Here is a 27720-nt window from a genome sequence, read left to right as displayed (position 1 = left end):
CTGTTAAAATAACATTTTTGTGTTAAAAACCACACGGAGTGAGGAGCGTTGGGAAGTGCAGCAGAGAAAATCCAATGGAACACCTTCCCACAGCAGAACACTCCCAATGCTAGAAACCCAAGGGAAATCCAGCTGGAGAAGCTTACACCGTTTGCCAAGGTTTGGGTTTTCGCCTCCCCGTCCTCTCCCACCCCCATATTACAAAACAGTGGTGCTGGGTTTTGAGTTTTATTACTAAATGGGCTCCTCTGCAGTTCATAGACAATCAAGGGCAAATTGGAAATTCCATTTTATACAAACAGCTCAAAAAAAAAAAAAATTGGGAGTGAAGTATGGTTAGGAAACACTGCTCAGGCTGGGATCGCCGTGCGTGGAGGAACAGGAGGAGCGGGTTAGAACACGCCTCCGGGACGGAGCATCCCCCCTCCCCAAAAAGCATACAGCAGCTGAATACAGAAAGGTAATGTCCACAAAATTAAGTTTTTCATGCTATTCTACTTTCCAGTGCTCTCCAATCCATGTGCCATGGCCAGGTAGGGAATGCTGAGGTATATTCCAACAGAGATACCTGCGCCCAGAGGAAAAACCATCTCTGGAAAGGCCTTTCTTCCCCCCACCCCCCAATTTCTTTTTGTTTTCTTTTTGCACAAAGCAAGTGCTGTGCAGGAATTTCCCCCAGCTCCCATTTCTTCCAATTGATCCCAGACTATAGATGACACCCCCGTTTTTAGGCACTTTTCCAAGGGAGGTGTCACTTTGCTGAACCTACTTTTGCATTCTGGCCCACTCCACCCCCTCCTCCCTGGCCCCCAATCCAGAGTCAGGGAATAGTTTCTCCTCTAAGTCCAATTGATATATCTTTTTTCCCCCCCTATGGAAAATTTCCTGTGTATAAAATGACAAAGGAAATGTTTAGTTAAAGAGGAACAGCCTGACTTGGCAGTTTAGCAAGACACGAGATGGCTCTTTAGTATTTAAAACTAATTTCACAATTCAAATTGGACTTTTTTTTGAAGTATATGAATGAGACATAAATATAGGCTTATCAATCTGCTTAAAAATTTCATTCACATAATGGAAAATGTTTTTCATTTATTAAAAATATCACATTTGGAGACTAGAAACAGTAAAGTGCATGAAAAGTTTCAAATAGAAATTCAAGAAAATCTTATAGCAGCAAAAAAGCAGAATAAAGAAAAACTTAAAAACACAGACACGACCTTTTCCTATCACTGTGCCTTTTGTTTTTTTTAAACATTAAGCAGCCAAACAGGTATTTGTTTGTTTGTTTTTTTTGTTGTTTTTTTTTTTTTTTTTCAGAAAATTGCATCACGTTTAATGCCTCTTGAGGCACAAGGTTTTAAACTGGCCACCCAGAGCATTAAAAGGAAAGAAAACAAGGATTTTCAAAACATCCAAAGAGCAGTAACATTTGGGAAGGAACCAGCAGCTTTTTACTTCAGCCCTGACTGACAACAGCTCCCAAAGAAATTGGTATCAGGAGGATTTAGAGCTCGATTTTGATCACAGATACTTGGCAATCTTTGGTTTTCTGATAGTACTGAGACAAGGGGCAGGGCCACGCTGCCAATCATTTATAGTCGGGTATTAAGTGCTTTGCTAATGTGCAAAATTAATGTCGGATGCAGAGTTGAGTCTCCATTGTGGATTCAAACAAACGGTATTTCTAATATTCTTCCTACAAAACAAGCATCTCTAGTTTTGTTTTTCTTTCTCCTAAAAGGTTGGCTCAATTTGCCACGTTCTGGAAAAAAGCATTACCTTGAAACACGTTAAATGCAAGTTTTTAAATCTCTTTTGTCCATTTAGAAGTGCAGTTTCCTACTGAAAAGAAAAAGCTGGCTTAAAGTAAAAAACAAAACAAAACAAAAAAAAACAAAACAACCCCCACAAACAAAAATTAAATTAAAAACCTGGAAAGGGGAATAATACTTTGGTTCCAGCCCTAGTGCCAAATGATACCGATATGCACCAAAATGTGCAAAATCTCATATCAAACACATAAGGAAAGGAGCTCGGAGAAGCAGCTGAAGGTTGGCCATACTTCACTCCTATACAGTGGGATTTACAAGTGTACAGGTCCGTGGGGCAGGCGTGGGGCAGCACTACCTGCGGGAGGGCAGGTGCACCCCGTTCACCAGGGGCAGCAGCGGCGGCTGCAGCTCCAGCTGCGTCAGCAGCGAGAAGTGGTCCGAGGGGATGTGCGGGTGCGGGCAGCCCGTGATGTTGTTGTCCACCAGCCACTGAGGGTCCAATGGCCCCAGGACCCCGAGCACGTTCATGTGAGTGTTGGAGTAGAAAATGTAGTCAATCACACCCTGCGGAGAGAGGGAGAGAGAACGAGGTGAGGGCAGGGCCTGCGTCCGTCCTCCTTAACGCGGGGGCGCAGCAGGGGCACGCCGACTCCCAGAGACTGGGGCTTACTTTGAAGTCAAAAGTGTAATTGGTGTAAGGCATCAGGTTGTTCTCGTAGGCGCTCTTGAGCTGGAAGCCGTGCGTGATCCTGCCCTCCGAGGCTCCGTTCTTCCCGTTGCCGCTGAAGTTCATCAGACACTCGTTGTAGCGCAGCTCCTTGAAGTCCTTGTGGTTGTCAGCTACTATGCCGTTGCTCAGGTACTCCACTACACCTGTTGGCAAGGGATGGAAGGGGTTAGGGAGTTGCTTTGAAGGACAGCTTTGGCCTGGGGATGTTAAAAACCACCATGAGATCAGGGTTAGCAAAGCAAACCCCTCCCCTTAAAAAGGGCTCATCAGGAACTCGCATCTTTTCTTCTTACTGCTGCTTCAGGCACGGGTGTTTTTTTAATGTTTTATTTACCATCTAACTGTGCTTTTTTACGCTTTTGTAAGTGCAACCAGCTTTCCTGGAGTGTCCAGCTGAGCACAAAAAGCAGGCGACTCAGCCAGAGGAAGCACAGTCCCTTCAGCCAGATTTCCAAAGGCAGCTGTTCCTAGGAAAGCTTTCATCCGTGCCTTCCCTGGGGAGTGCAAAACAACCCCACTGCCTTCAGAGGAAGAAGTGGACTGGAACATTCTAAGAGGGTAAGTTAAAAATCAGGCCAAAATTCCAGCCTTACCTGAATCAGGCAGTGAGTTGAGATCTGCACACAGCACCAGAGGGATAGAGTTGGGATCTGCTGTTGGGCTACTGGGCCTGCTTGAGGCTTTCTCCAGGATGTTTTTCAGCTCTGAGACGAACATCATGGTCTGGATGAGTTTCACATCTGAGTATTCAGGGTCCCAGTGCATGTGGGCATTGGCCACGATGAGCAGCTGCTTGTCCACGTGAAGCGATTTCATACCTGGATGAACAATTTTAGCAGTGAAAGGTTCTGTGAGTGCAGCGGGCTCCTGCTTGTTCATAGTCAGGGTGTAGCTCCTCAGGGTTCGGGGTCAGACACACCAGGTGTGTTTTCATTGCTTAAACCCGCTGAAATGCCTGCAAACAGCTTGGGAAGCTCCTTCCAGCCCTGGAATTTCTCCTCTGAAGCCACGAAAACCCCAGCCATGCAGACAGAGCGGGGTGGCAGTTTTACCTGTGTGGGAATTGTCTGCTGCATCTAACCAAATTTAATGAAAAGGTGACAGTCAGACAGACAATCAAGAGGCAGAAAAAGAGACCGGATCATCTCCTTCTTCCACATCAGTACTTTAGCACTGACATCTAATCACTGGGGGAGGGTGGAAGGAGTCAGTCCAGGGGAGGAAAAGAGAGTTGAAAAGAGAAGTTGAACATTGCTGACAACTACTGCTAAGAGCACATGTGCAAACACAGTGACCTTGGGAAAGCTGAGCTGCTCAAGCAGAATGCAAGAGAGTAAGTAAGCAGGGATAAAAGCTTGAAAGGAGAAAAGCAAATGCTGGGCATCTTGCTGTGAGCACAGCCAGACCACGTAGCCTGTGCCTGTCCGATGGGCTGCATTTGGCTGCACCACCAAGAGGACCAGCACGGATTACCTCGGAACAACTCATGCCTGTCCGTGGAGCTGAGTATCAGTGAGGACACCACAGCTGTACTCACTTGCTCCAAATAATTCCTTGTGCACCTCCAACACCACGGCGACTCCGATGTTGTCCTTGGTCATCACTCTGTTCAACATGGCCTCCGAGCCCTCCGAGTTGGCCATGGCCACCTGGTTGAACTCCACCGTGTGCTTCTGCACCACCGTGAACCTGGGCAAGGGAGAGGAGGGAACCACAGTGACCACATCCCCATCTCAACACCAGCCCTTGTCTGCTCCCACAGGCTCCCTCTCTTCCAACCCACTCCAGCTGGCTCTAGACACAACCCGAGAGCTGCATTTTTCCTTTTTGGAAGCAGTGAAAAGTCTGAGAGGCAGCTCAGGCTTTGGGAGACTTCCATCCCGATTACCGGAAGCTGCTCTGATGTTTTAGTGCAGATTGTACAAGCTGCTGCTGCCCCTTACTTTTCTGTTTTGAAGAATATGGCGCAGCCATCCACATGCTTTTTCTCCTGCTCGGACATGATTTTGGCACGTGACTTTGGAGAAAAGAATCCGTCGTATCCCCGTTCTTTCAAGGCTGGCAGGAAAAGGGTGAAGTATTGCTCCGTTTCCACTTCCTGGAATTGTACACAAACACCTCAGGCTAAAGAAGAGAAGCAAAGAAACCCTTCCTTGTGCCTGCCCTGGCTTGTGGTTAGAAAAACTGCATAATCCCTGTCGCTTCCTAGACTAATGGCCTGCTGGGAACTGATGTGCATTCCTGGATTTCCTGGAATCCCTCCCAAAGGCAAAGCGACAGGTGCATTTTGAATAGCAGTAGACCACACCTGATATGTTTGACACTGGAATACGGGTACACGGCTTGCATTGGGAGGACCTGGAATTTGCCATGGAGCAGGTGACTACAGTGTTCCCACACGGAACATTTAATCCTAAAGGTGGAGGTTCCTGTTTTGTGTTTCTGATGGAAAGTGCAGTTATTTGGAATTACCTGAAGACTAATGATATCTGCATCACAGTTGACGATTTCTTCCATGATTCCCTTTTTCCTGTACTCCCAATTGAGTGCCCAAGATGGGCAGTAGCCATAGAGCTGCCGGGTGGCGTATTTATCGCACAACACATTGTAACACATAACTGTAAATGAAGCTGCAAGGACAGAGAGAAAGACAGGGAAAGGTTGTCAGCCTCTGGAGATTGTCTCTTTGGCTTGGACAAGAATGGCTGGAAGAGCTGTGACAAAGCCATCCATGGAAAAGCAATGCCCAACATCCCATTCAAATGACAAAAACGGTATTTACAGCACAGCCATGTGTTAATTTTTCTAGTACAAATGAACAAAATTGCTGTTATCACTCTGATCTGGGAAAATGAAGCTCAAGACAAGCTTCCTTGTGAATGCAGGGAGAAGAACCACAGATTTACCTGAGGGCAGAATTTGGTCTCGTTCTTTTAAAGTAATCCATGGCCTTGGAGGCAGCTGCTCTGGGTGAACTACAAAAGAAAAACAAAGCACCAGTGATTAATTCAGAGTTTCTATTTGTAAGTAACAATTTCTAAGTCAAAGTGATGACTGAACAATAATGTGTTTTGCATCCTCAACTCTTCAAGTCTTCAGGGGAGGCAAAAATCATTTAAATGAGTAGCTCTACTAAGGGAAAACTGCAATTTGTGAGATTCGTGACTACTTTTGTCTCTTGTTTTCTGCTTTAGAAGCACCACCAAAATATTCCTGCACACTGAATAATCTGCTGAAGAAGGAGGGGTAAATCCTGGCATGGTTCAGCCATCCCTTCTCCAAGATCCTCACCCTGCATCCATCATTCCAGGGTTGCCTTAACTTGGGAGACCGCAAAGGAGGCGAAGCAGAAGGCTCAGTTAGAGAACCACAAAGCAGGACTGAAGTCAGGTACTGGATGTTCTTAATGACTTTGGGGTTTCTCGAGCTAAATTTGACATTGTGCTCGCATTCAAATGATGATTTCTGGTGGGGAGAACTAAAATGGTTTCAGCAAGGCTGACTTTGCCCTTGGTTGGTAATTGAAGGGTTTCAGGCAGAGCAGAGAGAGAACATTTGGCTGTAACAGGGGAGAACCTTAGACAGCACACATCAGCCCCTTCCACTGCGTGTGAAGGCTGTGTTTCGGGATTTGACTGGAGCCACCTGACAAAAACACTAAAGCAGGGAAGAAATACTCTCCCTCCAGTGCTTCAGAGTCTTGCTTTAGCAGCACATCCTCCTTTCAAAGCCGTTTTGGCCACCAGATCCATAGGGCTGTACCTGCTAGATTGTCAAGCATGTAGTTCAGTAGCTTTCGGGTTCCGTCTGGATCCTGGTAGAGGCTGAGAATATCTTGGGATAAAGGATTGCCTGCCAACAGCACAAAACAACAGCGGGGGGATCAGCTGCCTGCCTTTCTTGAGGTTTTCCACCCAAAGAAAATCTCCCAGAATGAGAAGAGACAAATTAACTCAGCAGGTTCAAGGGTTTATGTCCCTGACTGTGGATTTGAAATGAGCTTCTAAGGAAGCTGAGCAGCATTACGAAAGACAAGCATTGCTTTTTCCCAACTCCCTGGTCATTTTTGCTACCAACTGAATGCTTAAAATAACCTGCCAGAAAAGGAAGAGGACCGTTTTGAGCCCAGCCCCCCCTCAGGATTCCCAAGAACTCACAGGAATATGGAACTGGGAAGAGCTCACCTTTCAAACCCAGGGTTTGCAGCTGGAAGAGCCGTCCAAGTTCATAAGGCAAAACCCGTAACAGATTGTTATTTAAAAGCAATTCCCTGCAGAACACGCAAAAACATTCTGGGTGAGTATTACTGCAGAAGAAACTGCTAAGGTGCTGTACACTGCTTGTTCTCAAAGAGATCACTTTTCACCCTGAATTTTATTATGGAAAGATATGCCAGTCTTCCCGTGTCAAAGCAGGACTAAAATGCACTCGTTAGGGGAAAAAAAGGTGCAAAACCCAAGATAAAACCAGGGATGAAAACAGTGATATATATCAACGATCAGAAAAAAAGCCCAGTGAACCCAGAAGTCATTATTAGAACAGAAGCTCTGCACCAGCCTGGAGTTTTTCAGGATTATTTAAAACACAAGCGCAGGAAACAAACTGCAACTCTTGGTCCCGATCCCACGACTGAGTTTTTGGGTTTTTTTTGGAAGTTAAGCAGAATAATTCCCCTCACCTGAGAGACACCATGTTTCCTAGTTCTGCTGGTAAACTTCTGAGTTTGTTGGATGACAGATCCAGGTAAACCAGATTGTGAAGCTTGGCAATATCAGGTGGAATGCGAGTAAGGTTGTTGTCATTGAGGTGCAGAGCAGTCAGGTGTGTCAGCGACCACAGCGATGTACTTAAGCTCCGCACTCTCCCTGCAAGAGGAGAGCAAGGAAGCACCTCTTCACTCTGGAACCACTGGACACAAACTGGGTCTGGAGTGGTCTAGGGTACCAACTGTGGGAATTTAACCCCCAACCAACTCACCCGAGATCTCTAATTCAGCCCAGTGCGACTTCTTCCCGTTGGCCACCTCTTCCGCTGACATGATGGTGTAAATTCTGCGAGGATCTGGAGGATCATATTTTTCCTTTGGCATCCCTGTTAGTCTGAAAGACCATCACAACTGTTACTCCACAGCATTCGTTTGTTTCTATCCCCCCACGAGCTGACCTTTCCCAGGGATACCCCACAGCAACGCGTCCCGGAGTTTAAGCACACTTGGGCTGCCAAGCAGGTGCTTGCACCAGGGCAGAATTCCGGGATGGAAAAGTGCATTTCTTCCTATGATCTTGGGGCTTCTGCAGTCACCTGCCGGGTTTCCCAGTTTATCCCCCATAACCCACGGAGCTGTTTGCTGTGTGCAGAACCTGCAGGCAAGATCTGAGCGTTCCGCTGTTCCCGGATTGCTCCCTCCTGTAGCCTGCACAGGGAACCAAGGATTGAAGGGAAGGCTCTTAATTTCAACAGACCAAGTCCCACTTTTCCACTGCATTTACACAAGGCTTGGAATTACAGTCTGAGGGGGAATCAGCTCAATTTTCCCATTAAGTAACCAGCTTTTGTGTTTTGTGCTTTCTCATGCTTGGGATCAGTCAAGGCCTTTGTATTCCTAATGGCCCAGGAGCCATAAAAAGAGCTCAGGTCAAGTTCCCATTTAGCTGTGCTGGGGCACAAAGGACTCCAGCCCAGTGCAAAATGTGAATATCAGAAGCTTAAGGACCAGCCTGTGCACACCAAATTCATCCAATTGTCCCGACTGTCAGAAGGGAGCTCTGATGTCCCATTCAAAATCCATTCCCTTGCCAAGGGACATAGGGAGAGATTTTATTCCATGCCTCCCTAGGCTGCTGTGCTGAGCAGGACTGTGTGTGACTTAAAAACAAAAAGGTTAGCAGAGTTTGCTGTTGGCTGTCTTTTCCTCCCCAGACACACAAAATCCACGATCCTTGATTTTATACAAATCCAAAGCAGCTTCTCCAGAGGATGCAGCTCTTCCTTCACAGAGATGTCTCCTCTACAGTCTGCTGCAGTAGCTGTGAAGCTCTTCAAACAGCTCCACCCTGAATTCGAGGTAACAGGCTGAGGGTTTTGTTCAGCCAGTCCAGCTAACCCAAGATCCCACTCTCCCTTCACGAGGGTCAAGTCCTGCAGTATTTTCCAGCTGATGCTGGGAGCCAGACCAGCATTCCAGCACGGAGCAGGAGCTGTCAGGGCTGTCCCCTGCCAAGGGTCTCAGTTACAGGACTGCTGCTTCCTTCCCTGACAAACACCCAAGGAAACTGCAGGAGCAAATGTGAGCCCCACATCTAATTACAGCCCCCTGCCATTTCCAGGTGAAGTCACACAGCCAGCAGAGCTCTGGGATAAGAGGATTCTGTGCTCACCCTGCCTGGCACGGGGCCATGAAGGTACCAGTTACTTAAGGACAAGGGATTAGACCTGAAATCCTTCAATCTTTGTCCCAGAACCCCAAAATCAGAACGGTCCTTCCCTTCTACATGAGCAGGCTGCGTTTTGGGAGTGACAGATCTCTGGCGCTTGGATTTTGCTGGATTTATCTTTGCTCTTCAAGTGCCAGCGTGAAAGCAGGGAGCACTTGAACAGACTCCTCACAGTCCCTGCCAGGCCACAAGAACTCTATTCCACCTGCCCTTGCTGTTTAATCTGTCAGATCTTAAACTGATCTGTACCTCCATGACACCTGGAGCCAAGATACGACAAACTCTGCTGTCCGAAATCCAGGACTTGAGTGAGTGCTCTGTGATAAGTCCTTAAAACCATGGTGCTGAGACCACCTGAGCCACCCCCTGCCCATCCTCACCAGTCCACAGATGAACAGTGACCCCCTGACACCGTCTGAAAGCTCCAGGGCTGCTCCTCAGCGGGGCACCCAATTAAACCATGCTGAAATATGGCTCATTAAGAGGAGTGCTCTGGCCCTTGTAGAGGGATGTGTGGCCATCAGGGGCCTTCCAGAGAAGTGAGCCCTGAGCTGGGAGGCGAAGGACACGCACATTTTTCAGTTGTTAGTCACTTCAATATTGCTTTGAAATAGTGGTGAGTCAAACAGGCAGCAGTGTCATTGCCACAGTTACAGAAAGGGGAAAACAAACCTAAATCAAATGCACTTTTTTTTTTCCTCCTTCTGTATCACAGCAACATTGAGCAAGGTTTGAAAGTCACAGTGTGTAATTTTTTTCTTAGGCAAAAAATGAATTCTGCCTGGGTTCCCAACTCCTGCCATTGCTATCTCCCACTCTCCTTGTCCTGGAACTAAAACAATATCCAGAAATCCCAACCTGGTTTTGCTCAGTCTTCAGAGAGCTACACTGAGCTTCCTGAATCTGTTAGCCCCAAAATCCAATGTACATCAGTGCACATTTTGGCAGGCTTCTCTCCTGGAGGCTTCCCTTGGAGAACTTCTGAAGCTGCTAAATCTTGATCTCAGCTACAGATCTGACCCTGTAAACTTAAATAGTGTGACCCTGATTTTGTGTAAATTAAACACAGAATCTCTTCCTGGTTTTGTGTAAACTGAAGAAAACCTGGAGGTAAGGACATCAGGGTGTTACTCAGAACGATATTTAGGAGCAATATTTAAGGACAATATTTATTTAGGAGCCTGGGGGTTCCTCAAGTAACTCTTTGGGTCCAAGTCCATCCCCAAAAACCCAGAGGTGACTGGCAGAGCAGGATTATTCAGTTAGAACCCCAGGTGGGATCCTGAGTGAGCCTAAGCAGCTCTCTGAGGTGGATATAAAGGACCAGGGGCAGGTACTGTGTTTCCACCAGCAGGTCTGTGCCTGCCTTTTCCTTGGAATTTTGGGGTTTTATGGTGGTTTTTTTTTGTTTTTTTGTTGTTTTTTTTTTTTTTTTTTTTTTTTTTTTGGTGTATGAGGCATGCTGAGTATCATTTAGAGCCTGGAGATAAAAAACGAATAATGGAATGCTACTGAAGGTGTGAAGAGTGTGAGAGAGGATAAGTGGAGCTACTGGGTTGCAGCAGAGGCTTTTAATAGGAAGAAATGTTTTCTGGGCAACAAACAGCAGGAACTTCTGGGCTTCAAACACACAGTCCCTTCCCCAAAGAGTGCAGAAGATGCATTTCTTAAACTACATTGACCATAAGATGTTTTGTTTAAGTTCTTTCATACCTCAATGCATAAATGAGGAAACAAATGGAAAAGAGCTGTGCCTGCATCCTGCTGCAGCCCTGTGCTCATGGATGTTTGGCACAGCTCCAAACCCAGTGACATTCTCTGTGATTCCTTTTTTTTTTTTTTTTTATCCCCAGCCATGGTATATGGATGAGTCAAACTGCCAAAGCATTTTGGAAACAATCCAGCAGCCAGCCCAGAGTGGCTCTTGATTGCTCTGAGCACAGCTGACAGTCCATCCCCTTCCATCTGGTGATCCCTCCCAGGAAGGAGAAATCCTGCTGGCTGATGGGGTGTGCTCATGTGTACACACACGTTGTCCAGCCTTGGGAAGCTGGGCTGAAAGCTGGCAAACAGCACCATTTTTATCTGCTCGTCTAAATGTCTATTTACGTGTTTTGTAATCAGGCCTGAGTGGCTGTAAACGGGGGAGAGGAAGAGGCTGCTCGTCTGCACTGCTCTGCTTTTTTAGGAGAGTGTGATAAAAGTCTCCCCATTTCAGAGAAGGGAAGCACAGTTCCCACAAACACAAAAACTGGCTTGGAGTACTCTGGGGATGGGGGAGGAAAGCCAAGTGCTTGTCCAAGGGTATGTAAAGGGGATTTAAAGAAACGTGCCAAGACTGGGGTATGCACAGATGTGTTAGTTTAAGGTAAACTATTTTCTATATCCATATACACAGGATCTAGTGTATATCCCAGCAAGAAAATATTGGAGAATGGGGAATTCTGATGGTCTTTTGCATGGAACTGAGCTTTTTTTTTCATGGTGCTTTCCTGCAGGAGTATGTCCAGCCATCTCTGTGTACACTGCCTTTCCCAAGAATTCAATGAGCACCCCGAGTCTTCCAGCCTAGGTACTGTGTATTTCCAGCTTCTTACTCCAAGTACCCTGACTGGGGACAGAGATTAGCAGGGAATCAAACATAAATGCCTCATCATGTTTTTCATTTACTGTTTTTTTTTTTAATTAAAAAAACCCCCAACAATTAGAAAACAATATTTGAAGAGATTTGAAAATCTCTGAGGAAAGCCTGACACAGAGCACAAGGAAATTCAAGCTGGGGATAGGGAAAGGTAAGAAAGGTTAATTCAGTGGGGCTGGGATTCCCAGGGGACTCCAGGTTATCTCTTTGAGCCCAGAGAAGCACAGACAAGTCACAGAAGCAAACAGCAAAAGCCAAGGGGAGGAGTGGGAAGGGAGGGAACGGGCTGTATTTGATTAATTCCAGAGCCAACTGGCACTCACTTGATGGAAATGCTAACTGTCCCACTGACATACACCCACTAGTTATTCCTCTTGTTCCCTCATCTCCTCTAAATGCAGCAGTCTTTTCTTAAAACACAGGTAACACAAGAATATCCAGGTTTCCACCCTTCCTTTTCCTCCATGTCCCACCCCCACTTAGGGGACCAGCTGAACTTTTTACTGCATGGAAATCCTACCCAGCATTACACAGCTGCTTTATATTGCTGTGCTTGGTTAAGAGTCAGTCCTCACTCCCAAGGAACAGCTCCTGCCCTGTTGGAAGCAGCCTGTGGCCCCTCAGTGTGTGCATGACAGCTCCTGAATATCCACATCGGGTCACTGACCAATACCTGCCTTTGTCTGTAGGTGCCTTTTACACTTTGTGCTTCCAGAGCAGCTCTTGGGGCTGCTTCACATGGAAACACAGGGCAGCCTGCTCCCCAAAATAAGGCTCTGCTTACCAGAAATGCATGCAAGGGGCTAATGTAGGGCAAGAAGTGTTTCCAGCAGCCAGCCTGTAAATAAATGTCATCAGAAGCCCCCAAAGGGTTGGTTTAAACAGTGTGCTTATTTATTTACACAAGTGTCTTGCACTGTTTCAGAGAAATGACCCATTTGCAATGCTACTCCATCCCCTGGAGAGTGCTGGGCTTCTAATGAGATCCAGGACAGAGTGGCTTAAAGGATTAGGAGCTGAAGTCACCGCGAGTCTGGAGAAGGCAGAAGCCAGCGCTGGATCAAGACAAAACACGGTCCTGGGCTGTGGGCACAGAAGAGAAGCAGCCATGTGTGGCTGCAGCTTAAAGCAGGAGGTTTTCCTAGGCCTGGGGAGACACAGAACTGCCAGCAGCAGGAGCAGAGGGAGCTGGCAGTGACGTGGTGTCCCTCTGAGGACACCAGTGAGGGACAGAGCTGTTCTACTGACACGGCTCATCTGACACCCCTTCAGTCCCTCCTCAGAAATTATAAAGACACTGCTCAGGCTTCTGCTGTGAGCCAACACCGTGCCTCACTCAACTCCTCAGGATCAATACCTGGAGACAAGTCAGATATTGACCTGTTCTTTGAGCAAAACTACACGGGAATTATGAATCCATGCACGCTGCAGGAACTCGGGAGAGGTCTTCTCAATGAGCCAACCTTAAGATACAGCTGGAATCATCAATACCCTTTCATCCTTCAAAGCAAAGTTTGTGCTAGGAGAAAAGAAATGAGATGATTTCCACGGCCGCTGGAAAACTTCCCTTTTCAGCAAGAGACTGCCAGCACTTCCACAGAATACGCCAAGCCCAGCAACACTTCAGTTACTCTCCCTCTACAATCCAAAGAAATCTGCCACAGTAAAACTTAATTCAAACAGCTTTAGAGTAACAAGGCTTGCCTTGTTCAACCACAGGTAAGTTTGGTTGAGTCAAAGCTCAAGGTTTTAAAAGAAAGGAGGAGAAAAAGAAAAAAAAAACACCAAAGAAAGAACCACACACCGATAGTGGAAACTGTTTTGCAATCACTGGCACAATAAATGAGCCTTTTCAGTTTGAACAGGCCACAGGCACTAGTGCTCCAAGTACCTGGGCTTGTATGTTCAGGAGAAGAGAGAAGGGATCTGTTAACCCCCTCCCCCCACTTTATAGCAATAAACCCTGTTCTCCAGAGGGTGTGTTTAATAGTACTTTGCATTTTAATCTCAGAAGAGGAAAAGTTTGCATAATAGCCTGAGCAAAGCATACTATTTGAATACTGAAAGATAGTTCAGCTGCTTCTGTATTTGATTATCCCAGACTTTCCCGTGAGCATTTGCATCATACTTAAACTTCCAAACAGAATCCCAGACTGGTTTGTTTGGAAGGGACCTTAAAACCACTCAGTTCCGCTCCCTGCCATGGGCAGGGACACCTTTCACTATCCCAGGCTGCTCCAAGCCCTGTCCAAACTGGCCATGGACACTTCCAGGAATCCAGGACCAGGCACAGCTTCTCTGGGCAACCTGCTCCAGAAGAGAGGCTGAACTTGTGTGGGTTTCTCTGTTCAGCCACGTGAAGGGATTTCACCTAAAGCCAGGGAATACCTTTGTCAAGTTTTGCAGTAGTTTCTCAAACAGAGTGGTTTTCTGGTATTTCTTAACATACGGGCAGGTGAGAGGTTCATTACAGAGCTCACTGAAAGGAAGTTCAAGAAGACAGATGCAGTCCAAAGCCCTGGTGCTACCTCCCCTGCAGTGCAGAAATGGAGAATAAAGGAAGAGCAGAGACACAGTGGGTAGGGGCAAGAGACAGGTATGGATTCAGGAATGCTGGAGACTTGTTGACAGCCTGAGGTTTTCAGCCACGTAATTTTCCAAGCAGAAAATACTTGTGAGTTATACTCATCTCCCCACGTCCAGGGTTGTTTTGTTCAGATCTGCAGCTGCCATTAAATAAATGACCAATGACTTAAAACTTAATTATTCCCCCTTTACGTGCACGGGAAGCACCTGGGAGTTCCTAGAGCAGGCAGAAAAACACCTTGCAGTTAGCACAAGCCTCTTCTCAAACCTCCTGGTCTTATCCACAGGTCTCAAAATACTTAATGTGCTTCTCTCTTCCACTCCAGTCATTCCTAATTCCTCTGATGCACTCCATTCTTTGCCAGTCTTTTGCCCCAGACTAAGGAGGACGAGGAAGAGGCTCCTTGCACAGGTACAAACATATCCCTGGAGACTGACCTGCTCCCACCCAGTGGCAAGATGTGACTTGGGTGGAGGAAAAAACGTGAGCTCTGCTCTTCCTGGCATCTGAGACTGCTCTGGTATGTGAGAAGTCATCTGGCCCTGCTTTTCTTTTGCTTTCTTAACCTTCCAGAACAAAAAGGGATTAAAGGAAAGGCGTTCACAAGGGGAAATTTTGGCTGGGCAGCCATTCATCCTGTGCTAGCTCCTTCCCAGGAGAAGCCAGGGCCAGTTGTAAATTAATGTAATACAATAAGGAGAAGTTGAATTTACAACTATAGGGGAAGTGGGAAGAGCAAAGGATATTCTCCACGTGTCAAGGCTGACTCAGGATAAAGGACATTTTTTTTTTTTTTACATACACCCCCCTTGTGACCTCACACAGGAGGGTGATACCCAGCAAAGCATACGAAGTATATTTTCTGCTTTCCCCCTTTCTCAGTTTTCCTGGGAGTATCCTATGGAAAAAAAAAAAAAAAAGAGCTACCAATCTGCAGAAGGAGGGCTTCAGCACTCTCTTTAGATGGTGCTTAAATCCAGAGCCTTTTGAAAGGGCCTTTAGATTGATTTCTTAGGAAGAGGAACAAAAAAAACCAAGCAAAACTAATTTGTGATTAGAAGGCACAAAGACGTTCACTCAGATGGAAGCATTCCTGAAAAGCGATGGGAAAACTACCCGAGCAATTCATTCAGCTGCCCTAAAGGGTAAACAGCAAACTTGAACACCATCCACAAATCCTGATTATTATTAACAGCCTCACCAAAAGCTTATGGGTTCTGCACTTCTCTTTGTACTCCTGGAATCTGATGAACTTCAAAAAATAGTGTTTGACACCAAAGCAAAGAGGAGGGTCCCTCTGCAGCAACACAAGGCTAAACATTCCTCCCTCTCCTGCAGCCTGTGGAGCTGCCCCAGCCTAGGAACTTTTTTTGCCTTTAAAAAAAAGCATCTAAGATGTTTAATTGGGTCTTCCCTTCCAGGCCCTTGGAAGCAACAGTGTTGGAAGGTGTTGACCTGCAGAGGCAGTTGTGGAAGGATTGGATAAAGGACACTGAGCAGGAGCTTTGCTTTGTATTCCCTCTGGACAGTACAAGGTGGGTGCAAAACTTGGGAAGGGGAAAGGCCCGCGGGACAAGAGCCGCCTCCTGAAGTTTCCCAGCCATCAAAATTCCTGCTGCTCCTGGCTGAGGGCACAAGAGGTTCCCTTTATGCCTTGTTTAGGGGAAGGAATAATCGAGATTGACATCAACAAGGGTGGTGGCAGGGTGTTCTGAAGGGTTTGCCTCTTCATGTCTGAAATTTCCCAACCCTCCAGCTGCAAGTGGGGGGAACCTAAAAGTAAACTCCTGCTGAAGTGATCATTTTAATTTAGAACATAGACTTACACCCCAGCCTTCGTATCCTGCAAATCTATTTGCATTTGGAGTCCCACAGCCCTTTAATTCACTTTCTTTTTTTTTCTGTCTTTCTCAGGAAAAAAAACACCAAGCTCCTTCCCGGGCAAGCAGGATGGGGATGACAGTACACACCACACACAGGTGAATGCTGAGTAGGAACGGTGCAGTGCAGCCAGCAGCAGCACTAATGAGTGCCATCAGGAAATGCCAGAGCAGGGGTGAGCACACACACCCCTTGTGGAACTGCTCTGTGGCTGCACACACAGGTTAAATTACTCGTGTGCAAGACACCCAGCAGCTCACTGGGGTGTTCTCCTCTTCCCTGGGCTGCGTGCAGCTCCCAGAATCCCTGTGCTCACTGACTGCACCTGACTGGTAGCTACTGCAATTGCTTGGAGCCGCTTTTTGTTCAAACTGGAGCATTTTTCTAAGTGCTGGTTTGACATCTCCCCCTCAGAGGGGTAAAATGTGTTTCTTGCAGAACAGCACAACAGTGCATTTCTGCCTACCTTTAATTCTGTTTTCCATGACCACCTGTCAAATGGCTTTCTGGTGGTGGCTGAGCACTCCTGAAGTCACATCTCTGTAGGGAGATGCCCAAGAGACTTGTTCTTTCAAACAGGACTCCAGGAAGATTTTCTTCCACCGCTCTCTTTTATTTAGAGTAACTTCACTTGGGTGCTCGTTTTTTGTTTTGGGAGGAGTGCAGATTTTTTTTTTTCTCGTTTTCAACTCTGACAGAGGAATTTTCTCCCACACAACAGCACCCAAGTCAGGCCCAGTACCTTGCCACTGGAGGTAAGCATCACGTAGCCCTTTTGTGAATTTACTAAGCTGCCAACAGTGCCAGTCAGCAAGTTCAGCTAAAGGCCTTCCACAGGGCTCTCTGCATCCAGCTCTGAGATCTGGAGGCACAAATGGATCCAGCAAATCCTGTGCAGATTAGGGGGGTTTTTTTTGCCATTTCCTGCCAGACACTTCAGTTTACTTGAAGTTGATCTTTTTGGGGCGGTCTTGTGCCGGGAAGTTTGATGACAGCCCCAAGGTGTACAGAAGACACGGAAGGAGAGGAGCAGAATTCCAGAAATGTCACTACCTAAGGATCTTGATAAAGAAACCACCTTTTTGTTTTTAAATCATTACAGGTGAGTTGGAGAAGCTGCACAGACAAATGACTGGGAGCCAAAGAATTAATCGGAAGGTGAAGCTAGACCACACTGCCACTGTAACGAGCACCCAAGCCTTGATTACAGCCTGCCATCAAGAGAACCACAGAATCTGGACCAAAAAAAATATTACAAGAGGCTTAGCATTTAATGCTTTAAAGCACTAAATCCACAGCAAATCCTCCTGAATCTAAATATGCCTAAGACATATTTTAACTTTTTTTTTAAGTTTTCACAAATGCCATCTTATGCTCCCAAAAAACTAAGCTCCACTGTTACTTTGGCTTTCTCAGTACTCTGCAAATTAGGTTACATCCCATGCCTCGAGTGCCCTTTTGGCACTCCCAAAACCTCTTTCCAATACACAGTAAGCACTTTCTTGGATTTATCTCCCCTTTTAAACCCAAGTAACGCAGAAGTGTCCAGCAGATTACAGCTGGTAGAAGCAGAACTTCTTGGGGGTGGTTCAAGAAAGTTTGCCTGGAAATTGTGCACGTTACTGATGCATAATTTCATCACTTAAAACCTTGGGGAAGGTTTTAATAAGAGAAAAGGAACACATTCCCCCATTTGTGCACATTGACTCCAGCAAAAAAGCCAGTGGCTGCTGCGATCTGTGTAACTCTAAATTTTAATTCTTGGTGGTTTTGATTTAAATTAAGTAGATATTTACCCGGTGTGGAAATTAATTAATTTTTCTCCACTGGTGCCTTTTCAATCTCCAACTGGAGTCCACACACATGCCTTGGGATCTCTTTCTAGCTTATTTCTCCTAGGACTGGTGTGAAAGCTAAACCTGGTCAAAAGCCTGCCTGGCTTTTTGCAAAACCACGGCTGTCAATGGAAAACAACAAAATAATCCTAGTTTATCCCATGAAATAGAAGTTTTATCAACCTCCGATGACAGAAAGAAAACAGCCCTACAGTCGCTTACTTCCACCAGAGAATTCCCACTGCAAATGTGATGGAGCCCCTGCGGATTGTGGATGGGAAGAAGAGAGCCACACATGGCAAATACACCCAGAGCAGCTGTCCCTTCCCTTCCCAGCCAGGCAGATAAATACCCGAGCAGGCTACATCGCCGGGACAGGGCAAAACACCCTTCAGAAAACGAAAACAAGCTCTATCAGTAAAAGTGCACTTCTGCAGATAACTGCTCCTGCAGCTGGGACTTGTGCTGGCACAGCTCTGTCAGTCACGGGTCACGCTCCGTCACCGCACGCAGACAGAGCTGTGCCAGCACAAGTTGGGGTGGGAAACTCTGCAAAGATTTGCCTTTTTCCTGCTGCAGCCCAGGTAAGCTTGTCCAGCAGATGGGGAGTTTCACCCCTGACACATTCACAGCTGGGCTTTCCAAGGATGGGAGAAAAACTAAACTTTGCACAGGAACACCTATGGGCCGTTTACACTCAGTTTTATCCTCTGATTGAATGCACAAGCTAAATGAGAAGGAGCCCCTGTAGGAAGAGATAAAAAGGAATAAATTAAATTGTGCCGTACCTTAGCGCTCGGAGCAGCCCCCGCTTTTAATAGTAAGAAGGGAACAAAACTGAAAGTGTTTAACAGGATTTGTTTAGCAGACAGCAGAACACTGCAGAATTTCCTCTGCTGCGTGACACCCAGCAGGCACGCTGCAACAGGGCTTTTGGCATCCTCAGCCACCTCTGGAGGAGACTGAACACACAAGCTCTGTTGGGGTGAACCCACACCATCCTGCAGGGTGGCAGGATCGTTATTCCAGAGCAGGGAGCAGTGAGGTGGCAGCAGGGCACGCTGTCCATCTGCTCCAGAGCCAAACTCTAAAATCAGGCTGGACCTGCCTCCCTCGGTGGGCAGGGACACGAGGAAGAAGCAGGGCTCCGTTCAGGACACAGGGTCAGGCTGAAGCAAAACTCAGTGCCCCATCAGCCTGGATCTGCTGGGAGGCACCAGGAGCCGGTGGCCGTCCCTATGGATGCTGCCTTCCCGGACAGGGACGTTTGGCAGGAGCACCTTCCCTATTTTTCACAGGGAGAACACAGAAATAAAATCACTTGCTCTGCCCTCTCTGTAAGGGTCGTGCTCCAGAGCCCTCCACGCTGGGATAGAGGATGATACAATGATTCTAGGAATTCTCTGGGTTGGGTCAGGTTGTTGTTAGGAATAATGTACTATTTTTTTTCTTTTTAAGAAGAAACGCACTACTATCACTTCCATGATCAGACATGTCTACATGCCATGAACAACTTCAGGGTGAGTGTTTGTCCCTTTAGGTTAGCTCTGAGTCCTGGGGGAGTGTCACAGAGAGGGGAGGGCACCACCGCAGTGGACGTAATTGTAAAAAATTCCCTGCTCAACCAAGGCCGTGTAAAATCCTTATCAGCACGGCAACTGAGGAGAAGTTGTACCTCCCCAAAACAAATACTCGGTCTATTCAGAGTTTCCAAAAGGGCGCGATAAAACCCACTGCTCTGAAGATTTCCAGAAGGTCAGATAAAATGTGGTGTGTCTGGGGAGCAACAGAGCCCTCCACCACATTGACCAGGAGCACTCCAGTTTAAGAGGCGAGCCCCGGACTGTAACAAAACTCAGTGTTTAAGGGTGTGCTTTCATTTGCAAGCACCAGCGCCTGGGCTGGCAGCCCAGGTTTTATTGCAGGTGACACTCCTGTCATCCTCCTCCTACGGAACTGCTGCGGACCACTGAGAAACCGCTGGGATAAGGAACCCAGGCCAGCGTCTCCCCAAAACATCCTAACCCCAAAAGCACCCTCACCCCAAACACGCCTCTCCAGCTCGCCGGGGGTCACCCACAGTGCCAGGCCGAGGTGCCAACCACGGCTCGTGGAGGGGATTGGGGCCGGCGTTTGCCCCACGGCCAAGTGACACCCTACAGCCGTGCTGCACCTCACGGCTGGGATTAGTCCCGCGGCTGGGGCTCCCCTCCCGGCTGGCATTTACCCCACGACCGGGATCTACCCCATAGCCGGGGTTCGCCCCGCGACAGGGGTCTGCTCCTCGGCTGGGGTTCATCCCAGGGCTGGGGCTCGCCCCACGGCCGGGATCCGTTCCACGGCCCATCTTCCCCCCATGCCCGGAACCGGCCCCACGAGCACGGCTCGCCCCACGGCCGCCACCCGCGGCTCCGAGGCGAGCGCGGCATCCCCTCGGGCGGCTCCGGCTCCGGCTTCGCCGCGGCCTCCGGGGCCGTCGCGGGTGCCGATCGCCGTCTCCCCGCGGCGGGGGCTCTGCCCGCACCCCCCGCACCGGCGGCCCGGCCGCGGCGCTGCCGGCGGGGCCCGACATGGCGGCGGGGCCGCTCCCGCCCGCTCTCACCTGCATGCGGCGCGGCGGGGCGGCGGGGCCGGCGGCGGCGCGGCGGGGCGGGCGCACACGACATGCGGGCGGCGGCCCGCGGGCAGCGGGGACGGAGCCGCGGGGCCCGGGTGGCGGCGGCGGCGGCGAGGAGGAGGAGGAGGAAGGAGAGGAGGAGGAGGAGCGGCGGCCGGGGCGCGCAGGGCGGAGGAGACGGAGGCGGGCGCGGGGAGGCGGCGGCGGGCGGTGCCGGGGCCGCGGCGGGGGGAGCGCGGGCACTGGCGGGGCCGTGTCAGCGCTCACGGACGGGCCCCGCAGCGGCCCGGCAGAACCGCCCGCCCCGCTTTGCCCCGCAGTTTTGCTCCTCCTTTCCTGCCCCCGCACTTGGTTTTCCCCTTCCCCGCTGTCAGCGCGCTGCGGTGGGAGAAGGGAAGGGTCCGCCTGGGAATGCACGGTGCCCCGCGTTTCGCGGGGATTTGAGCGTGCGGGCATCTCGTCGGTGCCTGGCACCTTTGTCCCTTTGTCTCTCCTCCTCTAGGGATGGGGTTTGCTTCGGCGCCCAGCTGTCGGCGGCGCGGGTCCTTGTGGACCGGGTGAAAGCGGCTCCGGTGCTGAAGCCCATCGCCTTCCAGACACAGCAGCATCCCTCTGGGTGGCCCGCCGGCACGGACTGAGGGAAAGGTGGATTGAGAGGTAGAACACGAGCAACGGGGAGGGATGTGCGTCTGTGCGTGCCCAAGAGGGGAAACGGTGCTGGAAAAAAAAAATAGAAAAGGAACAGGGAGACCTAGGGAAGGTCTGAGGAAGCAACAAGTGGTCGGGGGAGCAGAGGGAGGGACAAGACACGAGGTTCTGGGGCTATTAATTGGAATTTGCTTTTACTGCAGCTGCCTGAGCTCATGCTGGACCCCTTGATGGCTGGAGAGCAGGAACTGCCTCAGCGATGGAGCAAGGGGTAGGAAACAGGATTTGGAGGGAGTGGGGTATTGGAGATGAGTGAGCGTCATTTGGCAGCTCTCGTTTCTCCCAAAATCCGTGGTGCACAGCAGAGAGGTGGTGTGTGAAAAGCCAGAGGCTCACAGGGGGTTGCAGGAGGATGGTGAAAGACGCAGGTTACCTGGCCACAGGTGTGCACTGAACATTCTCTCACATCCACCCCTCCTGCAGGAGTCACACGTACTGAGTGCCCATCCAAAATCATTTCACTTCCCCCCCCCCCCCCCCCCCTTGAGTTTTAAACAAATGTTTGGCACTCCTCAGCTGAGGTTTTTTTGCCCCAGGAGGGTTCCTTTTCCTCCCATCACTCCTCCCCATCTCCACCTTTTTCTCAGGACGCTGAACCAGGAGGTGGATTGGATGAACACAATTTTGTTACAACGTGTTTTACGCAGCCACCCGTGTCTGGTTTACAAATTCTTGGATGCAGGTCCATGGGGAAGTTCACACAGCCACATGTCCCTAATATAAAAACTATTGGCTGTGCACTGGTTGGGGGAGACTATGGCATTGGAATGTTTTTAGTCCAAAGCACATCAGTGTGGCATAAAGGCCCCCTTTAACCATTGTATTTTGTGGTGTGAACTTGAACAGCTCAGAAAATGGTTAAACAAAGTCTTTGTAAGTAGATGCTGCTCCGTGAGAGTGAATTACGCTTCTCTTTTACCACCTAATCTGCAAGGGAATAGGGGTGAGATTTGCTGGTAGCCAGGAAATCTCTTTTTGGAATTACACGTGGCTTGCGGCAGACAATACTGAGCATTAGATGGGCAGTGTTCTCCCAAGCAGACGTGTCTGAGCAGCTGTAAGCGCCCGCACGTCTGAGGGCCTCTGGAGCCCTCAGGAGCCACCGCCATGTTGGTTCAGGGAAAGAGGACAAGTTTGGCCTGCAGCACTACAAGGCAACCCCGGGTTGACCCTGGGACCCCTCTCAGGCCGGTGAAGAAGCGAGCTGGAGGCTTTTAACCGGTCCCCGGCAATGGGTCACTTCTCCCCGGGCAGCGGGCAGGCGCCGGAACCCGCGCGACCGCGGAACTGCAGGGCCGGGCGCGGCGGGCGGGGGGGACGGCGCTAAGTGGCGCACCGGTGCGGCGCCCGGGCCCGCGGGCTGCCGGAACGCTTCTTCTCGGCTTCGGGGAGCGAGTTCCGCGGGAACGGTTCTGGCGGCGCACCAGGGCGGCTCGGCAAAATGGCGGCGCCCATCGCCCGCTGCCTCTGGCGAGGTGAGGGGGACGTGCTGAGGGACCCGGCGGCGCTGCGCCCGCCGCTGCCTCTCCGCTTTTCCCCGCCTCTCCCCGCCGCTCTGGGGCGGCCCTGAGGGGCCTGCCCGGGCGGGCCGGGGGTGCGGGAGGCCGAGGCGATATCTGAAGCGATGTTTGCTCTTGCCCCGCAGCACTGCCCCCGCGGTGCGGGTGGGTCCTCCCCGGGCTGGAGCAGCGCCTCGTCGTCCCCGCTGTAGTGAGCCTTGCGAGCGCCCAGCCCTACGCGGCGGCAGCCAAGTGAGTGCGGGTCTGGCATGCCAGGGGGCTGTCTGGGCCCTGTGGGTGGTGATGGGGGCTGTGTGTGGGGTTTGGTGTCTGCAGTGCTGATCCCACTGCTGGCTGACCCTGGGGGTATCCCACATCCTCCCCGAGAACAGCCTGGATTCGCACGGGGTGTTTTCTATGATAATGGCACAGGGAAAGCTTGACGCTGTGGTTTTGGGCTGTGCTTTTGCGGGTTGTAGCAGGGTTACATGTCAGCGTGAAAGCTGGTGAGCTCCTGGCATCGGTTCCAAACCCTTTCTGTCCTTCAATTGGCTCTATTTAATTTGTCATCTCTGTAATAACACAGCATGGCTGGGAGAAGCAAAAGCGACCTCTGTGTACAGGAGAGTGAAGTGTTCTCAGGTGCTGCAAACTGTTTTGTTCTGCTTATAGAGGAATGTAGTATTCGGTTATTATTTTAATAATATTTTCCTTACCTGGAGACCCTCTGAAAACTGGGAGGAGACTGGGAGTTGGGTGTTTAACTGAATGCAAAATGCCACAGGGAAGGGAGGAGAAAACCTGTTTTTTCATAAGGTCAGACTGCTGTGATCATCAGATATGCCAGACTCTTCAACTGGTGACCTCCCAACGTGCTTTTTTTTTTTTTTTTTTTTTTTTTTTTTTTTTTTTTTTTTTTTTTGCTGTTAGAACTGCCAAAAAAGACGCCCAGAGGAGCAGGCAGGAGAAGGTGAAGGAGAAGCCCCCCCCTCGGAGGCGGCCGCTGATGAGCAAGCCCATGGACGACGTGTACCTGACATGGCTCTACAGGAGACCTTCCTACCAGCTGGAGCAGGCCGTGGGCATGCTCAAGAGGTTCCAGGAGCTGGATTTCACCCACCCCAAGCAGTTTGTGTACATCAACGTGTTCCTGGATATGGCACTGCAGAAGAAGGTGGGCTGGCAGAGGGTGGGGGAGTTCTGAGGGCTTTGGGTCTGCTCGGGCTTGGGGATTGTCACAGGCTGCAGTCCCTCACCCCCTTTGCATCTTCTTTTTTTTCATATTCCCTGTGGTTGTGTAATTTACCCACAAGTCGTAATTTCTTCTTGTTTAATTTTTTTTGAAATTGACTTTCCAGAAAAAAGTGGATCCTTTTTCCAGCAGTGTCACTCTTCCCCATCGCTTTACGGATGAAGTGAACAAGGTTTTGGTGTTCACAGAGGTGGGTGAGCTGGGATTCCTTCATTTTCGTTGGGGTTTTTGTATCCAGCACACTCTTACAGCTGTCCTTTGCCAAGTAATCATTTTGTCTATGTGAAATGATCCCAGAGAGCTGCCGTGGGTTTATTTAATTACTCTTTGGACATAACTGTTTGAAATTCTCTTCCTGAGCTTGGTTGACAGCAGACCAACTTCCTAATTGGTCGTCCAGCTGCTTATAATTACCTTTTTCTCTCAACAGAATGAACAAGAAGCTGAAGTAGCTCGAGAGCACGGAGCTGCCATCGTGGGAGGAGTGGAATTAATCAAATGGGTACATGTTTTTCTTAAAAAATTACAGCAATATCCTAATTCAAACAGGATTGGGGCCTGGGAAGGGGAAGAAGCCTGATGTCCAGTGAACTCTAGGTGGGAGGTAGCAGCCAGTGTGAGGAGTGAGAGATGTGTTTCTGTACTTTATAGGTCAGTTCAAATAAAATTGCTTGCGTTGTGTTTGTTGCAGATCTTGGAGGATGAAATACAAGCAGATTTCTACGTGGCTGTCCCTGCCATCATGCCCAAGTTAATTCCCCTGAGGAACAAACTGAGAAGGAAGTACCCTGCCACCAGGAGAAGTAAGCAGCAGCTCTTACAGCTGGTACCAATTCCTGGAGGAGATGGAGCCCTGGGGGTGCCCCTGGAATGTTTTCTCAAGAGGGTGTGCAGTTACATTGGGTGTCAGGCTGTCGGGGACTGCTCCACTTGTCTTGGGAATGCATTTTTTCCTGCAACAGGCAAATCTGGGGTTAGAACCCGGATCCATTTGCCTCTTAGCTGCCTTTAGGCTTATTAAACCTGGTGAATGGAGGAGGAGGAGGGAACATGGAAACTATTTTTATAATCTTAGCCAGGACACCATTGTCCTGTTTGTGAAACTCCATTTTGGAAGTTTCAGAGCTTCCCAAGTTTTGACCTTTGACATTCACTTGCCTTAATTAACAGATGGAATTATCTCTCTACTGGTGCCTCAGCTATCTGTGCTAATAAGTCTTGCTCAGACAACTTCTTGGCTTTTGTGTTTTTTTAACAGATTCCCTGGGCACTGACATTCCCAAAATGCTGCAGTTCTTCAGAGAATGCCATGAGTACACAGTAGAGGACGAGAGTATGATCAAGACAAGAATAGCCAGAGTAAGTCGTGTGGAGAGCTCTTAAATTTGACCTCCTGAGCAGAGCTGTAGTATTCAACAAGGGGAAAAAATGTGTTTTCAATCTGTTTCTCAAAATTTTGGACCATTTTTTTGACTAACCTGTGAAGAAAATAGGACTCGTTTGTTGCGCAGCATGTTCAGCTGGTTTTAAACTTTTTTCTGTTTTATTTATTTATCTTTTGATTAGGTGCTTGGGAAGTAAATAGACTATGGGTTTGTAAGTCCATGGTCAATATGCACAGGAGAGTCAAAAAGTCTTAGCTGTAACCAAAATATTTAAGACTTGTAATTTTGATAACTGTAGTTCTGGACTGGAGGAGAAAGCAAGAGCTGTTTGGATTAAACCTGAAATAAAGCATTAATTTTGGCTTATTTATTTATTTTCTCTGCCCTAAGATGTGGGGTTTTTTGTTTTCCTTCTGGTTTGTGTCTTTGTAATCCTGCCTGATGTTTAGTTTTCCTCTAACTGAGGGTGGCACGGGCAGGGAGGGTAGGAAATACCTGAAACTTTGCCTTACACTGCTGGATCCAAATGAGTTAATTAATTGTGGTTAACTGCTCTGAGCTGGACATTCCGAGGGCTTCCTTGTCTGTAGTTCTGTGCGTAGCTGGAATTCTGGATCTTGCTGTTCAGGGAGTTAAACTTATTTAAGGAATGAAAAAGGAACAAATAAATTTCCTGAGCCTCTTTTACAGCACCTTGGTGTGCTCTGGAGAGAAGTGTTCAAAACTTGTAACAGCAAGATAGGTGTGCATCCACAAGGGTTTAGTGTGGTAAGCTGCTTTGGAAGCTGGCATATTCATTTGGATGTGGGAAGTCTTTTGCAGTGCTTCAAACCCTCTGAGCATTCCATGTTTTCATTATGAAGCTGATGAGTTGATTCTTTTGATTGATTTTGTTCTGTTCTAGCTCTTGAAGCCTTCAGCTTTAGGTCTTGATGTTTTTGGAGTTGATGCATTTCAGGGTCTTTGAAAGCTGCTTCCAGAAGCTTCTTTCCCCATATCCTTCATTTTAATAAGGTTTTTGCAAAACCCCTTGTGTATATATTGATTTTTTTTAGAGACTTCTCACCCCCTTAAGGCTTTAAGGCTGCATGTTGTTACAGAGCCCTTGGAGTTTCGTGTCCTGACGAGAAACATGGAGAATAGTGAGCACATCAGCATGTGTAAAATACTTCTTTTCCCTGGGTCTTTTGGATAAGGCTGTTAATGGGATCTGTCACTCCTTCCCAGGCAACAAAGGAAATCTGCCCAAATGTAGAATCAACATAAACACCAGTGCTTTCAGATTTATTAGTCTGGGCTCCAAGCATCACCATAAGTAACTTAGCATTATCATGTTGCAGCTGGATATGCCTGCTGAGCACATAATTGCCAATCTGAAAACAATTATCCACGATATCTGCACCTTCAAGCCGTCCAATTTTGGTAAGGAGTCGTTGTTCTAACGTGGTTGTTCAGTGGTAGATGGGTCTTCTTTACTGGATTGTCATTAAATTCTTTTCTGTTCTCCACCTGTCTTTGAGATTGCTGCTCCTCCAAGGGAAAAAGTCTTTTAATTTTTTTTTTTATCTTTAGAATTCTTTAGCCGAAGGAGCTACAAAGGATAATGAAGTCAGCTTTAAAAAAAGGGCATCTGCTTAGCTGGAGAGGCAATGGTACTTCATTAAATAATTTTAAGAAAGGAGCTTTATGTAAACTGAAAACCCACTTTTTAATGTTAATATTTGTTTAATGTCTGCCAGAAGAATGGTCTTGCCTCTTTCCCAGTGATTCTGTTCGTAGTAGCTGCAGAGACCAGTCCATAAAAAGCCAAGTACACACGCCTTGAGAAACCCAAAATAAAAACTACAAGTGGTTGAAGTGTAATAAGTAGATGCAGAAGGGGCTGGTGTGTATATATATATATATATATATATATATATATATATATAAATGAATCTAAATAAATTTACATCAGGAAAGTCTTAGTTTTTCTGCCCTGAGTAGCTTTTCTACTAATTTTGGAGTGTAAAGCTTGATTCCTGTGGTGTTCTTTTAGTGGGGGTTGATTGCAAACAGGTGCTGAGAGCAGTGAGCCTGGAGACAAGGGAAGGGGTGGAGTGAGCAGACTGGGTACCTTTTGTTTCCTAGATCCCATTGTGAGGAGGTTGGTTATCAGGTCTTCCACCAGTGAAGGTTTGCTGCTGAACCTCGATGGAATCCTGCCTCAGGTGGAGAAGGCAGAAGAAAAAGAAGAGGAAAATGCAGTTGAGGATGAACAAAAGAATCCTGTCCAAGGATCTGTTAGTACCTGATGTCTTCTCCTGGGAGAAGCAAAGGGTGTCATTGAAATCATGCTCTGTGAGAACAAAAAAAAATAAATGGAACTCGTGGATTTCA

General features: G+C 48.2%; 2 protein-coding genes across 5 annotated transcripts; one reads left to right on the top strand and one right to left on the bottom strand.

Moving 5' to 3' along the window:
* Positions 1–212: 212 nt before the first annotated feature.
* Positions 213–20605, bottom strand: CNOT6L (CCR4-NOT transcription complex subunit 6 like). Of its 3 annotated transcripts, XM_062493182.1 has the most exons (12): positions 20486–20605; positions 7483–7604; positions 7184–7370; positions 6690–6775; positions 6268–6357; positions 5412–5480; positions 4978–5135; positions 4449–4603; positions 4043–4194; positions 3099–3323; positions 2446–2648; positions 213–2339 (listed from the first exon to the last, which is right to left on the bottom strand). In XM_062493182.1, exons 2-12 carry the CDS (start codon positions 7592–7594, stop codon positions 2127–2129), a joined length of 1650 nt encoding a protein of 549 aa, XP_062349166.1. In that variant the 5' UTR covers positions 7595–7604; positions 20486–20605; the 3' UTR covers positions 213–2126. The 3 variants fall into 3 exon arrangements, with proteins under 3 accessions (XP_062349166.1, XP_062349164.1, XP_062349165.1); XM_062493180.1 differs by lacking the exon at positions 20486–20605 and having other exon boundaries at positions 4028–4194; positions 7483–13828; XM_062493181.1 differs by lacking the exons at positions 6268–6357; positions 20486–20605 and having other exon boundaries at positions 7483–13827.
* MRPL1 (mitochondrial ribosomal protein L1) lies at positions 18388–27720 on the top strand. 2 transcript variants are annotated; one of them, XM_062493184.1, is made up of 12 exons: positions 18388–18467; positions 19342–19403; positions 21003–21157; positions 21352–22683; positions 22854–22959; positions 23638–23881; positions 24066–24149; positions 24390–24461; positions 24651–24762; positions 25218–25318; positions 26685–26766; positions 27472–27720. In XM_062493184.1, exons 4-12 carry the CDS (start codon positions 22650–22652, stop codon positions 27633–27635), a joined length of 999 nt encoding a protein of 332 aa, XP_062349168.1. In that variant the 5' UTR covers positions 18388–18467; positions 19342–19403; positions 21003–21157; positions 21352–22649; the 3' UTR covers positions 27636–27720. The 2 variants fall into 2 exon arrangements, with proteins under 2 accessions (XP_062349168.1, XP_062349167.1); XM_062493183.1 differs by lacking the exons at positions 18388–18467; positions 19342–19403 and having other exon boundaries at positions 20716–21157.

Source organism: Cinclus cinclus, chromosome 5, assembly GCF_963662255.1.
Source record: "Cinclus cinclus chromosome 5, bCinCin1.1, whole genome shotgun sequence".
Lineage (NCBI taxonomy): Eukaryota > Metazoa > Chordata > Aves > Passeriformes > Cinclidae > Cinclus > Cinclus cinclus.
This window is presented reverse-complemented; position numbering and strand designations above follow the sequence as displayed.